Source organism: Rutilus rutilus (genome assembly GCF_951802725.1).
Source record: "Rutilus rutilus genome assembly, chromosome: 17".
Lineage (NCBI taxonomy): Eukaryota > Metazoa > Chordata > Actinopteri > Cypriniformes > Leuciscidae > Rutilus > Rutilus rutilus.
The window spans coordinates 14,767,644-14,785,531 of record NC_140230.1 but is presented as its reverse complement, the minus strand read 5'-3'; the positions used below and the strand labels follow the sequence as shown (position 1 = coordinate 14,785,531).

The window sequence follows — 17,888 nt, the reverse complement described above, 5'->3', positions numbered from 1 at the left end:
AAACCCACTAAAACAGGTTTTAAAAAAATGTGAATATTACATTAAATCACACAGTAATTACACAGTGATACCATGGTCATTGAACCAGGTTTTGGATCTTTTGGCAGTGTGGGCAGGTGCAAATCCTTTTTAAGTATACATTATGTAGTAAGTATACTAATGTCAATATGTACTAGTAGTAAACTTGTAAGTGTACTATTTTTATACCGCTTGGGACTAAATTGGCCCACTTTTAGTATATAAAAGTATATGTTTAAGTGTACTATAAGTGTAACAGTAGTAAACTTTAAGTGCACAACTAGTTCATAATTACGTTTCTCATTTGTACTGCAAGTGAACTTATGGGTATACTAGTAGTTTACTATTTTAATACTTTGAAGTATACTCTCAGTAAACTACTAGTTCAGTAGTTTTATACTACCACAAGTTTTCTTTAAGTGAACTTAACATTATACTTATAGTTTACTATTTATATATAATTTTTGCACTTGCAGTAGGCCTATGCTACTATGTTCAAATGTTATTTTTTATACTTGAAAATATACCTGTACTTTAATTTTAAAAACATTTTATTAGCTTCATGCATTCTTTTTTATCAACACTTGAATGTTGGTAAGTTTCATAAATAAAGGCAACATTTTAAACAAAAAAGATGAGAAAATCTCATTTTTGTCAAAGACTACGCCTCGATCAGATTCAGAAACGTGATCAAACACAGATGGAGTAGATCGAGTCCAACACCCTCAAAGCTTCACAGTCTTTTTCTCTTCATGGGTTACGCTTCATTTCATTTGGAAACATTAAGCAGTTTTGATTTACAAGCTGTTTAATGTTTGATGATCACATTATTTTACATTTGAGTGAGCAATCTTCTATCACTTGTTTCAGCTTCTTCTTCTCCTGTGTTTTGATCCGGAGATTCTGTACTAGAAGATGTGTCATAGCGCCCCCTCTACCGCGTATAACAGTGAAAACATGGATAGCTGGAAAATTCAGTCAATGGTGGGGAAAAGTTGAATTAAAGTAAATTCCCATGTACACCAGTGGACTAGCCTACACAAAAATTCAGATATGCAAAATTAGAAACATATCTGTTTTATATCAATATTGTAATCAATATTTTCAAACAATGTAAGTTTCATAAGACTGTATATGAAAAACTATGTAAAAAAAAAGTATGAATTATTAAATTTTTAAGTATATCTCGATCAAAAGATTGAGTACCAGTATAGCCAAATATACTTGGACTTTTCTCTCAGAATAAGTCAAGTACACTTAAGTGTAATTAAGTATATTTCTGAGAAGTACATAAAGTATATTTTTTGAGAAGTATATAAAATGTAGACTGAAAGTATGCTTTCTTCTTTTTAGTTGAAAAGAAGTATACAGTAGTAATAGAACACTTGAATAAACTTATTTTTCGTAAGGGAATTATTATCGCTGTGTACAAGATCGGGTTCAGTTCCATGCTTATTTTATTTACTCTATAAACTATTCCACCCGAAAGCTTATTACTATATAAACTTGAACATGTTAGTTTATAAGACAGTGTGTAATATTATGGTTTTTTTTTTTTTTTTTAAGTATTTAATAAGCTACTCAATCAAAATAGTAAACACAAGTACAAGCCAAGAATACTTAGTATACTTAATTATACCTTTAAGTATATCTCGATCAACAAGTAGAGGCCAAATATACTTAGACTTTTCTGTCAGTATAAGTCAAGTATACTTAAGTGGAATTTGAAGTATATTTCTGAGAAGTACATAAAAAGTAGACAAAGTATACTTTCTTGTTTTTAATTGAAAAGAAGTTTACTAATAGCACACTTGAATAAACTTCTTTTTCGTAAGCAATTATTTGACAAAATTCCCTAAAAATAACACCTTTGCACTTGCAGAAGGTCTTTCAGGTTTGACTGTCACTATTCTCTTCAACTGTGGGTAAAAATATCAGATCATGTTGAAACAACTGATCCCAGTCACTACAGCAACAATTTCCAGATAACAATATAAATCCATACAAACTTTCAAGATCTACAGTACATTACATGTAATGCACTACAGTACATTTTCTGGCAGGGCATTCATTATCTGTTAAGTTTATGAGGGCATTTCCTATGACCCAATACAATGCATAATTTAAAATATGGGGAAAACGCCTGTAAAAAATCAACGCAGAATTTATTTATTTTTTCATACTAAAACAGTAAAAAAAAAAAAAAAAGGACTTTTCTTAGAATGTATTTTTGTTTTTGTCCTTCACTCTTTGTAGTAAAATGAGAGGTGTGTGTTTATCCCTATATTCTATATACCCGACTATGTGAATTGTGAATTGAAAGTTGCTGATAAACACATTGCAGTCCCAGCACTATCACATGTGAATCACAGGAAATAATAACAAAAATATCATCCTTTATCAAGAAGATTTAAAGTGAACTGCTGTTAATGACTCATTGAAAACAATGCTGAATAAATATATTATCTGTAATGTGATTATTTCTTTGTGTGATGTTTGGACTGTTGTTAAGGATCTTTGACACTGAAGGGTACCGACTTATCTCTGTGTCACAAAGATCGTTATCTTTAGTTATTAACCACAAGAATGGGTATGAAGTGACATGTGCATGAGTGGATGTGTAGGTCACTGAATTCCCAATCTTTGATAAGACATTAATTATTGCCATGCGCAGAGTCTCAGTCACAGCCCTTTATCCACAGTATTCAGCTGACAGGACATTTTCCCTATTTTCAAGGCACACCGGTGGGATGATGCCAAAGTTCACTACATATACTCACTCCATCCACTCAGAAAGTCCTTATCTCTTCACAGCTCCCTGCAGTCCACACCATCAGAGATTCAGCCACAGATCCTGACTGCTAACCTGCAGAGAGCCGAGGAAATCATGAAGCTGAAGTTGCCTAACCCAGGCCTGGATGACCGGATCTTGAGCCACGATGAGCTGGAACGGCTGGAGGTGGAGGAGGCTGGAGACAGACCTAAGTGGGACAACAAAACCCAGTATATGCTGACCTGTGTGGGCTTCTGTGTGGGTTTGGGCAATGTCTGGCGTTTTCCTTACTTGTGTCAGAGTCATGGAGGAGGTGAGTGCTTACTTGCATTTACGTGGGGTGCTCTAACCATTTCCCATTCTCAGTGGGCTATCATTCTTCATGCTATCTCCATGCTTAATGTTCACATCTGTTTTGATGGCGTTAAGCCAGTGAGTTCATTGCCATCCACTTCTTCTGATTCCAATGACCATTCCCAACATTACTGACTTCTTTAGCTTGTTTGCACGCATAACCTGGCTACAGTAAGTCAGTCATGGTGATTTTAGCGTCTCCTGACGTCTCTGGTTTTATGCGATCCAGTACTTCTTTATAGTTTTCCAGCTGCATGGTATTTGTTAGTTTCCACCATTTCGAACTGATCAATTTTCCTGCCATCGGCCTTTCTTAGTGTCCAGCTCTCACACCCATGCACTGTTGTAGGATAATGGGTAAATTAAATGTGTTGGACCAATTTAATTGGTTCATATGAATTATGAATATGATGCAATTAGTGAGAGTAAGAAAAGTATGTTTAATGTTAGAGTTTTTTGCTTTACATAGTAGAAGAAACATCATATGTTTTTATATTTTTGAATTGTCTGTTCATAAGCAGTATCATTTTATATTCCCCCTTTGCAAATAAAAAAAAATTAATTATTGCCATCTCAAAAGAATAGAATAACATATTTATTGATATATCCAAATAGTAGTAGCACATTAAAAATAATAATAAATATTGTTATAGTATATATTTCCGAGGAGGTAATGATTTTAATAAGGAATATAAAATCATGTTGAACTTTGTTCAACATCTATTTGCGTTTCCCACTGAAACTGTATATATTAAAATGTATATATCAGTTGAAAATGCATATAAAAAACAGCATACCCAACTTTTATACCCAGTTAAAACTAGCAGATTTCAATTTTTTTTTTTTTGTAATATGAACCTCACAATACAGTAAAAATGTCCTGTGAACCATTTGCATGCTTTAGTTATTTAGCTTTTCTTATAAACAGTCCCAACTTTACAAATGGCTTTTATGCAAATATTATTGTTTTACCCTTGTCCCAAACCCAGACTTTCAGTCTTAAACTATATGAAAATCCAATACAAAGACAACACAATATCAATTCTTTTTTTGAAAACTACAAATTATGTTCCTCAATTGCAGCATTCACCACAACCAACAGTTTTTGTGTGCTTGTTTACCAGAACAGTGTTGCCAGAGATGAAATATGAGATATTTGATATGTGAATTAAGTAAAGAAAAATAACCAGTTTTTAAATACATATTTATTTATAGGATACATAAATTGCAAACTATCAAATTTGCCTTAGCAGAAAAAATAATCTTACATTTCAAAATAATCTTAAAAATATTTAAAATGTGTTTTTACAGAACATTTTTGAACACAATATATAATTTTAATTAAGAAAAAGAGTATACTTTACAATAAGGTCTCATTTGTTAACATTAGTTAATGTATAACTGCAATACATTTTTTATGTTAGTTAATAAAAATACACATTAGTTCACAGTGCATTAACTGATGTTAACAAACACAACTTTTGATTTTAATAATGTAACTGTTGACATAAACATGAACAAAGATGAATAAATGCTGTAGAATTATTCTTATTTGATGTTAACCAAAAATCTATAATTATCTCATACTTTCACTAGTTTGTCCAGTTAAACAAACTATGAAAGTAAGAAAGGTGTGTTTAAATGTGTCTTCCTCTCTCCATATAGTTGAAATAAAATAATTAATATAAATTAAATTGGATAAAAAAAATTCCAGTCATCTCAAAGGAAAAAGTGTTCCAATTTACCTGAATTCACCCCTAAATACAAACATTAATAAACGTTCGCAATGATTACCAGAGCTTCTAAAATACCTTAGTTATTAAAGTTATTGTTATTGCATCAGAATTAAACAAATTAAGATTCTAAACGCTTTATATTTAAGGGGATCCTGCATTAATTTATTATGACTTTACAGTAGTACATTCATTTTAGTGAATATGTAGCTATGTTCTCTGAGATGGCAATGAACTATGATTACTCTGGTATAAATTTGTGTAATGGATTTTCTTTTATGAGATGCTATCAAAACTTAGGCTCTTAAAGTGTCATGTTAGTTTTCACAGGTTTCCTGCAACTGCCATAAATGTAAGTCATTTTTTAACAGACCTCAGCTCAAGGTTAACTAGAGAGCATGGTAAGATCACTTTAAGTGAGAAAACCTTAAAGGGTCACAGCGTCGCAGACAACCATTAACTCAACTACAGTGAAAACGGCTGACAGTTCTGCCACTTTGTTCCTTTTAAGTATCAAAAAAGCATTAATGGAAATGTACAACAGAATGAGTAATATATTTCACACAGCCTACAATTTTATAAAATCTATTAAGGCAATCTTAATTAAAATGTGCAAATAATAGTCACCCATGAAATCCAAATGATCAGTTATTTTTTCTTTCTTTTTTTTTTTTTAATATTGCAGTATTTATTATAAATAATTTATTCATGCACACACACATATATGTGTATTTTATTCATGTGCCCTTGTAATCATTAATCAAAATAACTTCCCCTCCCTTTTTCAACAACATCTCTTCTCTAATGTTTACTAGCGCGAGTGGGGGACAACCTGTCACTCACATGACATCACACCAATAGCAAACCGCAACCATCAACGTCAACGATATCAATTGCTGATTAAGTCCCGCCCTACATTTTTTCTTGTTCGAGAAGCCGTTTCACTGTTAAGTCTTTTGTAAATGAAGGAAAAAACACAGTGGCTGCAGAAAACACAAACCCACTAAATGACATGCTGAATGAAAATAAAATACCTTTTCTTTCAGGTGCCTTTATGATTCCCTTCTTAATCCTGCTGGTTTTTGAGGGAATCCCTCTTCTTCATCTGGAGTTTGCCATTGGTCAGCGGCTAAGGAAAGGCAGTGTGGGGGTGTGGAGTACTATTAACCCCTACATGCTTGGAGTTGGTGAGCAAAATATGAAATAATATATTAAATATAATATAGATAGACAGATAGACAGACAGACATGTTACCAGAGGTGTAAAGAAGAGTGCCTGAAAACCATACTTAAGTAAAAGTACAGATACCTTACAGTGAAAATGATTCCATAACAAGTTACAAGTTACCAATTTCAATACCACTTGAGTATAAAGGCCATTGCACACTGAGTCCGAAATTCGCATCCGAAATTTTCGCACGTTAAAAAAAAAATTCGACCTCACGTTATGTCAATCATGCTTGCACACTGTCTACGAAACTTTCGTCCGTAAAAAAAAAATTCGGATTGGGTTCGATTTTCTGCGTTTTTCGCATCCACAGCCAGTGTTTTGTGAGGTTTTTTGAAAATTCAGAGCCACCGTACAAGCGAACGACAAAATCCAGAATGACGTCTGACAAGTTGATACACTTCGTCTCGCAGTCGCAGCACAAGTACTGTATGAAAAACAAAATGCGGATTACAAAGACACTGAATAAATAACCTGTATACAGCTGTTCTGTCTGCCCAGCGCTTCTGCCGGCCGCGCGTGTGTGTGTGTGTGTGTGTGTGTGTGTCCGTCCATAGACATACTGCCAGTTTCTGTTCAGGATCGATTGGTTCACGGAAATTGGTGGTCTTATTTTTAATATGTGGCTCCAGTATCGCTAGCAAAGCATCAAACTGTTCCACTGACATTCTGAGGTAAATTTTGAATCGTTTGGGATAATTTCGCAACTCCTTGATGAGGTGAAACTCTCCTTCCTCTCGGCGCTATCTCAGGATTGGATGGACCCAATATTTCCTCTTTCTTTTTCTCTTTTTAAGAAGAAAGAGGGCAACAAATTCATCCTCACTGCTTGACGAATCCATTTAGTATTTTTTGCGTTTTTTTCCGCAAAGGTTTAATAAATACGCATCGGACTCAGTGTGCAAGGTTTCTGTGCGTGACGAATTTTACTGCTGACGAACACGAAAAAACGCATACGAAAATTTCGGACTCAGTGTGCAATGGCCTATCTGATTTTAACAATACTTCAGTATTTTACGCATTCTGAATATAGGCTCAAAGATACACTAGTCCTCAACACCTAATCAGTGAATGATAAGAAACAGTTGATTTGTGAGGAGAGCAATCACGTTTATTTTTTAAAGTCTCGAAAAGACCTACTCGATTTTTTTTATCCTCGATTACAATTTATCCCTGTGGAGTAACCGGCAAAATACCAGGAAGTGGCGCATTCGGACGATGTTAATATTAATTCATATTAATTTCTAAAGCTGCACGATGTATTGAAAGCATTTAAAAACCATAGGCTACTATACAGCATAGTAATATTGTGAATTCACACAGGCATATAGACCTATGGGCTTTATTTACATGTGTAGGTTTCTTACCTGCGTCTCAGAGCGGCTCCATTCACAGTAACGTTTCATGCAGCTCCACACAAACTGTTAACATTTACTTGTGTGGAGAGCGTCTCAAACTCCATCTCTGCATATGTTGTGAGTTTGGGTTGCTTATAACATTCATCTGGGAACACAATGTGTGCCATTTCATCAGATTTGTAAGGTAAATCATTTATAAACCTACGCCAAACGCAAACTTTTTCTTTGTGATTTCAAAATAAAAGTTTAACTTTAAACTCTTGCTTTAAGTTCGCATGTTTTGACGTCCACGTATTCTTGTTCAAGAAATTACAGTAGCTGTAGCATTTCTGTCATAAAGAAATGGTAAAATATTAATGATTAAGTAAACATTTGAATCAAATGTCTTCGGCCAAAATTAAACAAGGGTTTGAGCTGTAAAGTGTAACAATCAATAGGTAAATTTTTATTTAAAAAATGATCAGATTACTCGATTAATCATCAAAATAATCAACCGATTACAATGACTGTTTACTTGTCTTTAATAATGTTTTAAATTCTAGTAGTTTAAGCTGCAGTATCGAAATTGGAATAGAAAATTGTGAATGTTCACTATATCTAAACTTTTGGGCAGAAAGTTACAGTTTTAGGCCCTGCAAACTATAAAACTCTACGCATACCAATTCAAAAATTTTGTCAAGAGTAAAGGTTGCTAATATCCTTAATATTCAGTCAAAGTACAAAGTAGCCAAAAAGATACTTGAGTAGCAACTATAATTACATTTACTCAAATACTATACACAACTGCATGTTATTTCCTGTGTACAAGCTAACATGTTCTGTTTCACAGGTATTGCGTCTATGTGTGTGTCCTTTCTGGTCAGTCTGTACTATAACACCATCATAGCCTGGGTCATGTGGTACTTCTTCAACTCCTTCCAGGACCCTCTGCCTTGGAGCCAGTGTCCCGTTAACGCCAACAGGACAGGTAATGTGAACATCCTGAGGAGGAACTGAAAGTTGAATGGATAGAATGGATGTTTTGTTCAAGGTTCAATGACTGTTCTTTGTTGGCAGGATTAATTTCCGAGTGTGAGAAGAGCTCACCTGTGGATTATTTCTGGTATCGTGAGACTCTTAACACTTCTGCTGCCATAGATGAGACAGGGAATCTGCAATGGTGGATGGTCCTCTGTCTGATCTCAGCCTGGGCAGTGCTGTTTGTCTGCTGCATCCGTGGGATCGAAACCACTGGAAAGGTAGAGCTGCTCAAATAACAGCACTGTATTTTACAATCTGAATCCGATTTTCACTTAATTTATTCAAAATGATGGCACGTCCATAGTTTTTGTTACTCTGCTAATCCAGCTAATCTGCTAATACTGCTATCGCAGTTGCTACTCAAGTATCTTTTTGGCTACTTTGTACTTTGACTGAGTATTAAGGATATTAGAAACCTTTACTCTTGACTAAATTTTTGAATTGGTATGCGTAGAGTTTTATAGTTTGCAGGGCCTAAAACTATAACTTAAAATAAAAGCTCAAATAAAAGCTCAAAGATTGAGCTCCTCTCACCTGGAATTTAGTCCAGCCAATAATAAACAACAGTCACTAAATAATGAACAAAGTATCACTTTTAAATATACAGTAATAGCACTTTTAATAAACACATTCATAATGTGTTTTTCATGTTCTCTTTTGTACACATTCACACAATTTCTGTGGATAGAAATTTACCGCATGTCACCAGCATTCCGCCAAAATAAAAGCTCTAAGATTTGAAGGTTTGAATGTGAATAATTTAAGACATTAGTATTGTAACTAAATATTGTCAAGTTCTATAGTGTTGCTTTCCAACATGCATGACTCATGTAATACATACGAAGAGTTTTTAATGATTCATAGGAGAATAACCAAACCAAAGACAATAACCAACAGGGAACCAATTAAATGTAAGTCCATATATACAGGGGATTGACAAAGGCAACTAAACTAGAAACAGTAACTCAAATGAGTAACTAATAAGGTTAAATCAAGAATTAAACTGCAATGAAACGATTAAACGATTAAACTAAACATAACCTTGACAAATATCAGGCCTATAGTTATGTGTATATAGACAATTGCAATTAACAGCAGTAATATTTGTTTATATCTTCATTGCTATAATTAGAGCTCAAATATAATATAATATAATATAATTAATAAATATAAGTTTGGGCAACCCGTGCAAATCTATAATCATTTGTGCTCAAGTAAGACAGGTCTACCAGTAAAACAGTAATCAATACAGTTGTCAAAGGTTATCCCTTTTCATTTCATAAGAATGCTATAAATGAATTTTGAAATAAAGAATAAAGATCACTATAATGGATCGTAAGGAAGGACACATGCTTGTAAAAAAATGTCAAACCAGAACAGTTTTACAGCTTTACAGCTCTTGTGAACAATTAAGCAGAAGGTTTTGTTTTAACTGTTGCAATAAAAAGGCTTATAATTCCAGAATGTCCAAAGTGTTTATCTCTAAATCAAGAGCCACGCAATGTAAAGTTTGAACTCACTGTACCATACCCAAAGTATTTATCATCAGATTTTATTTCCTCTCCTCCAAGGCTGTTTATGTGACGTCTACGTTGCCATACTTAGTCCTTACGATCTTCCTGATCAGAGGACTGACTCTGAAAGGATCCGTTGACGGCATTAAGTTCCTCTTCACTCCAGATGTGAGTGCCAAAGTCAAACAAATTCAAAATAGATTTACTTTCATAACATACACAAAGTTTTACCACATCCATTACTATCATTAACAACTAAATTGTGTGCTTGTGTGCAGCTAAATGAGTTAGCAAACCCCACCACATGGTTGGATGCAGGTGCACAAGTGTTTTATTCATTTTCTCTAGCTTTTGGAGGTCTCATCTCCTTCTCCAGCTATAACTCTGTGCAGTAAGTTCATTGTTTTAGTGTTTTTCTGATACAAATACAAATATAAATGAAATACAAATATCTTTTTGATTGTTGTTTTATAAAATAAAGCTATTTATTCTTATTCTTACACCCAACTTTCTGTGCAAACACCTCAATGATTAACAATCTAATAATTTTTCTCTCTCTTTACATCAGCAATAACTGTGAGCAAGATGCGGTTATCATCTCCATCATTAACGCCTTTACCTCGATCTACGCAGCCACTGTCATCTACACCATCATTGGTTTCAGAGCTACAGAGCGATTTGATGACTGTATAGATGGGTAAGTGATTATTATTGTCATAACATTATCATCTGACCTTCTGTTTGGGGAAAAAGTGATTCATTGAAAAAAACACAGATGTTGTAAAAGGCAATCATTTGAGTGACTCATTTGTTGTTACCATGAATCTTATCCAAAGATTATTTTGGTATCTCTTGGCACTGAGGTTTTTACTATTATTATAGTTAATGCAAATAAACTAATATGTGAATATAAACTTACTAATGGGACATTCATACAGTTCATGACATTTTTACAATGCAATATGTATAACAGGGTGGATGTTTTATGCTAATGAAGCCAAAAACCTCCTAGCAGAAGATTCACATTCGAGAAGAATTATAATAGATATATACAATCATTATTTTTAAATAAAGAAACATTTTCATGTCCAGTATAAATTGCCACAACAGGGTGGACATGTTATTTCTTTATGCTATTAATATAAGTCTTCTAAAAAATTTGGAAAAGATAGAGAAGTTTATGACTTAGGATATGTTTAGATGCCAACAATGTACTAAAATTAAAAGTTATTTTGCGTGTTTGAAAAGTTTCGCTTACAGACGACAACATTGTCAAAATGATCCACGTTCACACGGATTCACGAAAACAACTAAAACCGCTGTATTATGCATGCCAGGCCAGTAGTTGGCGATATCACTTTGTAAGGAAACACTACAAGTCTGTGCACATATGCATTCTTCTTCTACAGAGCGGTGAATACAAACAATCAAGATGGCCAAAGCATAGAGCAATTTTTTCCGGACGTGACCCTGGACTATAAAGCATCAACATTTCAGGAAAAAAGAACTCGCACATTCCTATAGACTGAACACGTAATACGCAAAAAAATTTGTGATTGTAGTTTACATTTTCAAAAGTTTGTGTTTTCATGCCCCCAAAACGCCGGTACCGTGTAAATGAATGGCTAAAAGGCATAAAAAATGTCTGGTTTTAGTTGAAAAGGGTGTTGTACTGAAAATGCTACGGTTTATACATTTCCAAATACTTGGGTGCGTCTCAATCAGCTCCCTAGTTCAGTAGTCAGGGCACTGATCAGGGAGTCAGCCTTTATAAGGGCTGTCTCAATTCTCAATCGCAAAATCTTTCCAGGACGTTTGCTCTCAGAAAAATCCCACAATTCACTGCAAAAACCAGGAAGCATCAATGCTCACTATGCTTCCTTACCGGAAATGTTGATTAATACCAGCCGTGATGTTGTACAGACGCTGTCCCAATGTGAAGTGAGCCACGGTCCTTACCAATGCCCGGACTTGTGTACACGATATACTGATTCACAAGCTTGGGAGCTAAGGAGCTGATTGAGATGCACCCTTACTTTGTTGGGCTGTGTCCGAAATCGCACGCTATACCCTTAAATAGGGCACTATTTGAGGGGACAGCCATTTGTAGTGGCGTCCAAAACCATAGTGGCCGTTATCAAGTGCACTCATTCAATTCCATAATGCACCGCAATAAAGAGTGTATAACTGATGTACACTCAATGGCCAGAAAATACCCATAATGCACTGTGAGGCTTGTGCCGAATGAATTCCCGCGTCTCGCCAGAAAATGGCGCCTACAGCTGAATCCTCCATCCATCCATTTCCAAAACCGCTGGTCCAATGTGGCTACAGCGTAATATCATACAGGTATAAATTCCTTTTTAATTGATTATTAAATTGTTTAATTTCGGTTTATACATGCTAGTTTCCATGACAGAGTCCAAGATAAATCTTTTCATTACTACTGGAGCTGCCAGTTTGCTACGTTTCAAATGATTATTAAACCGCAAGCACAAACTATGCAAAAGCATCATCCCTTCCGGAGCACTCAGTGTCCGAATTTACTCGTTTTCATTCACTCCTTTAATTCGACTATATTAGTGGGAATAGTGAATGAGTGTATAGGGGGCGATTTCAAACACAGCCCCAGAGTTGCTTTCCCTCCAAGGATATGATGTCACTTCCAGCAGGTCATGTTATTTAGGGCATAAAAGGGCTAGTAAGTAGACAAACTTATTTAGTGGTTTAATACTCAAAATGGCTAAATTACTCTTAGGTACTAATCATAATGATTTTTTTGCTAATGGGATATTTCTATGCATGGAAACCTGTGGCTTGAAATTTGATATGCAAATTGAAATATGCAGTATTGTTTTATGGGGACATAAAATCCACCAAACTGTAGTAATGACCTTAATATAAACTAAATATGACAAACCACTTTTACAGCATTAAGACCCGGTATACTTCATTTTCCGCTCTGTTTAGCGCACAGTCGAGAGCATTTTAAAGTATACTTCTTTGGCTTAGTTTAAGCTAGTTTGGCTTAAGCTTAGTTTGTGTTATTTATACATGAAGTAATATCTTATTTTTAACATGAATAATTAGTTAATTAGCTAACACCTAGATGTTGTTACATCACCTAATGTATTAACTTTTGTTAAGATGTTAAACCTTATTGTAAAAGTGTTTTAATGTATTTAAACTAGAATATATACCACTCATGTAATGCAGGAACATCTTGACGCTTCTGAACATGTTTGACATGCCAGAAGGATACATCAATCAGAGCAACTATCAAGAGGTTCTCCAGAGCCTCAATACTACAAACTCTGAGATCATCGGCACCCTCGCCCTGAAGACCTGTGATCTAAACAACTTTCTCAGTGAGGTACAGTATAGGGATGGGTGATGCCCATCCAAAATTACAATATCAAGGACTTCCCAGACAAATATCACTAATAGAGATACTAAATGAAATGTGTATAAAATGTGTAATTTTGCTAATTTACCAATATATCTTAAAAGCATTATTATTACCATAAAAATATTTTTATATTTAATTTATTAACAATATAAAAAAATAATTATCATTATTATACAAACTTCTAATGTTAATTTGCATTAAAAAACGATTATATCTAAAATCTATTATAATAAATTTTACATTTAAAATCTAAATGCATGTTATTGATCTTAAATTGATTTTAAAAGGTCGCTTACTGAACAATAGTTTTACATGCATCCAAGGTAAAATAAAAAATAAAAATAAAAAACACTTTAATTTACTTGTAATACGTTGCAGCATCACCTCTTTTCTCACAGTGTCTAAAACGGTTTGATAAAAAATTCTCTCTAAACCAGTCCTTTCCAAGAGAATGCACTGCTCTGATTGGTCACATGGAATTGGGTTTTGAATTCCATTATTCATCCAAAGATTTAATACAGTAATTGTGGGATTGAAATAAACCAGTAGTTTTCACACTTTCACAGGGTGTGGAAGGAACAGGTCTGGCCTTCATTGTGTTCACTGAGGCCATCACTAAGATGCCACTGTCTCCTCTCTGGTCCGTCCTGTTCTTCATCATGCTCTTCTGCCTTGGCCTGTCCTCCATGTTTGGCAACATTGAGGGTGTTCTGGTTCCCCTGCAGGATCTGAAGGTCTTTCCTAAAAGCTGGCCCAAAGAGGCCATTTCAGGTATACAGAAGACTCTGTGATTATAAACACTCTTAAAAATAAAGGCTACAAAAGCTTCAGCACTTCCAGAGGAACCATTTTTGGTTCCCCAAAGAATCTTTTAGTGGTCAGTTCTTAAAAGACTTTTTTCTTAGTGTGAAGGACATTTTGATCATCTAAAGCAGTGGTTCCCAAACCTGTCCTGAAGGCACCCCAACACTGCACGTTTTCTTTGTCTCCCTAATCAAACACACCTGATTCAACTCATCAGCTCATTATCACATGGTTTAATGAGCTGATGAGTTGAATCAGGTGTGTGAGATTAGGGAGACAAAGAAAATGTGCAGTGTTGGAGTGCCTTCAGGACAGGTTTGGGAACCACTGATCTAAAGAACCTTTTTACACTATAAAGAACCTTTTGTTTAATGGAAAGGTTCCATAAATGTTAATGGGATAGTTCACACAAAATTTTCAATTCTGTCATTAATTACTCACCCTCATGTCGTTCCAAAACCGTAAGACATTCGTTCATCTTTGGAACACAAATGAAGATTTTTTAATTAAATCGGAGAGCTTTCTGTCCTTCCATTGACAGCCTACACAACTACCACTTTGGAGACATAGAAAAGTAAGACATCATTACAGTAAACGATGTGACTCCGAGGGTTTAACCTCAATTTTATGAAGCGACACCTGTTGGAAATTAAAATTTTGTTAATAAAGTGCTAAATTATGGGTTTTTTTTAGCAAACAAATCACTTATGTAGCTTCATAAAATTAAACTGCTGGAGTCACACGGATTACTTTAATGATGTCATTTCTGGGCCTGATGGTGGTAGTTGCACAGGCTGTCAATGGAGTGGCAAAAAGCTCTCAGATTTCATCAAAAAGATCTTCATTTGTTCTCCGAAGATTAACGAAAGCCTTGTGGGTTTGGAACGACATGAGGGTGATTCTGTATTTAAAGACAGAATTTTCATTTTTGGGTGAATTAACCCTTTAAAGGTTCTTTATGGAACCATCAGTGACAATTTACGTGAAGAATGCTTTGCAGATTTTACACACCTCTATCCAAGTGATGATATTGTTTCAGAAGTAGCTTAAATTCTTCCTTTTATTGTTGACGACAGGGGTGACGTGCTTGGTCTGCTGCCTGGTTGGGCTTATATTTGTGCAGGGCTCGGGGAACTACTGGCTAGCCCTGTTCGACAGCTTCGCTGGCTCGATTCCCCTCCTCATCATTGCTTTTTCTGAGATGATTGGAGTCGTTTACGTCTATGGGATAGACAGGTAGGTCAGAGCCTAGTACTTTTGCAGTTAAATGGTTTTTAACACTTCTCGAACACATGATGGGAATTAATTATAGGACATAGACAAGACACATTGTTTTACAGTATGCAGAACAGTTTGATAATGTATCAGCAGTTCACGGATGTTTTCCACAGAGTTTATGACTTTATTGTTTAGATAAAGCTCACTGAAATCAGCCATAAATGATTGTGTCTCCTGTTTATGAACAGGTTCAATGAAGACCTGATATTTATGATTGGACACAAGCCTAATATATTCTGGCAAGCCACATGGAGATACATTAGTCCCCTCATCATGTTAGCCATCTTCATCTTCTACTTTTCCACCGTCGTCACCAAGGAAATCTTCTACAGTGCCTGGGACCCTGAATCGGTGATCTACAAGCTTATCAATCATTTAACATAAGCTGATTCTCATTACAAAAACTGTAATATGCAAAGCACTACGTTTGGAATTGATTCAATAATATTGTTCTCATTTATAGGACAACTTCCCAACCCTAGAGAAGAAGCCATATCCATCTTGGATCTATGTAATAATCTTTTTCCTGGCTGGGATCCCAAGTCTATCTGTACCCGGCACTGCTGTTTTCAGAGCCATACGAGACCGCTGCTGCAAAAAACAGCCCAGTGCTTCAGTTCAAGAACTTGATTCTGTGTCTTACAAGGTTCATATGCAGGATGAAGAACTCAAGTCACAAAAGTCACAGAAATCGGACCAAAAGATCTACAGATGAGATTCAATTTAAAGTTCTATAGTTTTATAGGAACACATCCAGAGGTTAAATAACTGCCTTTTCGGGTACTGCTGGAATATTGCCATAATTTTTTTTCCTTCAAAATATTTGTCTATTTGTCAGTGTAATTAGAGGTTCCAGCTTTTGTTTCCAAGATTACATAGAAGAGATCGATTTGCACATTATATTAGTAATATAAAATACATGTAATTTTACATACATTTCACTATTGCAAAATATATACAAAATAATGATAATACAATGCTGTGCCATATTTGGTAGTGGCATATGTCAGGCACTTATTATTATTATTAAATATTGATTTTGTATAAAAATGCAATTTAATTAGAATTTTGACTATAGAGAAAGAGTATTTTTTTATATTTGACCCAGTCATGTTCTGCTATGATTTTGAGAGGATTTTCCCCATGTTTCTTGCTAATAAATAAATATTTATATATAGTAATATATACACCTACTGCCTCATAAAAAATTTTGCTCATAAAAAATCTTTTGTTGTAATAATCATTCATACTAATCAGAATCAGCCATTTGGACAGTGCTGTGCATTTCTTTCCATTTATATTAAATGAAAACCTGGAAACATCAGGCTCTGAGACACCATTGAAGCACCCGAGGTTGCAGTAATCTTCTGCATTTAAAGCATTGAGGAATTCTTCTCGTATATCAATAAGTGATCTTTAACCAGTTGAATTGCAAAACCATTTGATAACAGATTGCTTCCTGGAAAGAAATGACCACCAGCCCAAAAAATAAAATAAATAATAACTTGAGGAATGAGCCTCTCCTCTCAAAAGAGGGAAAACATTTTTTTATCTGTTTTCAGATTCAACATTATCAACATAAAAAAGGCAGGAAACCATTAACATCAAAGCTATAGACGAATATACAAAAATATCCCACCACACCACTTTATTATATGAATATTATATATGATTTATTTTTTTAAGTACCATATTGCTTAGACTATGTGTGAGTTTTTCTAAATAACAGTATTTGTGGAGTGTAGCAGCCTATAAACAAAATAAAGAAGTTATTTCTTATGAAACATCTGCACGCTCTTAGAAGAAAAGGTTCTGTCAGGTGCTTCATATATCATGGGATCATTTGATGGATTTGGATTTAATTATTTTGGCTTTAATTCATTTTACATTTTAATTAAAATTTTATGAATTAAGCTGTAAGGGGATTTACATTCAAAGACCCAGAACCAGATATGATGAATGAAGACCCGAAGTCAGAATTATAATAAATTAAAGACAAGATTTACTGAAGATAGTTTACAGTTTCATCAGCTTCAAGACTCACAAGGAGTTTGTAGGCCGTCTCGCTTACAGTTACAAAGATCACAGCAGTTATACCCTTCACCAAGATCTACCAAACTACATCATTGCTTCAGGTTGCAGTTTCTGATTGGCTAAGAAATAGATAAACAGTAATTTTCCACACAGATAGATTTAAGCACACCAAGATACTTGGACCCTGAAGTTAGGCACGCCGTGACCTTCCAGTTTGCAGATCTGGGGTTCTGGGCGCCAGCCTGTCCAGAACAACAACTCAGTCAGTCTCCAGTAATGCCATTTTTTTACTGAATACTTGCAACATCAATCATAAAAAAAATGGAATGTATTCTCAAAGTTTTAGACAAAAACTAGAACAGATG

The 17,888-nt window shown here is 34.8% G+C and overlaps 1 protein-coding gene across 1 annotated transcript; it reads left to right on the top strand.

Moving 5' to 3' along the window:
- Nucleotides 1-2,830: 2,830 nt before the first annotated feature.
- On the top strand, nt 2,831-17,671 carry slc6a19b (solute carrier family 6 member 19b). The gene is made up of 12 exons (XM_084386102.1): nt 2,831-3,104; nt 5,925-6,065; nt 8,294-8,431; nt 8,521-8,702; nt 10,056-10,166; nt 10,277-10,389; nt 10,567-10,695; nt 13,215-13,371; nt 13,974-14,178; nt 15,288-15,447; nt 15,678-15,840; nt 15,953-17,671. The coding sequence occupies exons 1-12, from the start codon at nt 2,906-2,908 to the stop codon at nt 16,202-16,204; spliced, it is 1,950 nt and encodes a 649-aa protein (XP_084242228.1). The 5' UTR covers nt 2,831-2,905; the 3' UTR covers nt 16,205-17,671.
- The last annotated feature ends 217 nt before the right edge of the window (nt 17,672-17,888 follow it).

Excerpts from the sequence above, each read along its gene's own strand:
- slc6a19b (XM_084386102.1), top strand. The coding sequence starts at position 2,906 with ATGAAGCTGAAGTTGCCTAACCCAGGCCTGGATGACCGGATCTTGAGC. Across the intron at positions 8,703-10,055 it reads GGATCGAAACCACTGGAAAG|GCTGTTTATGTGACGTCTAC; the intron begins GTAGAGCTGCTC and ends CTCTCCTCCAAG. Across the intron at positions 10,696-13,214 it reads TTTGATGACTGTATAGATGG|GAACATCTTGACGCTTCTGA; the intron begins GTAAGTGATTAT and ends CATGTAATGCAG.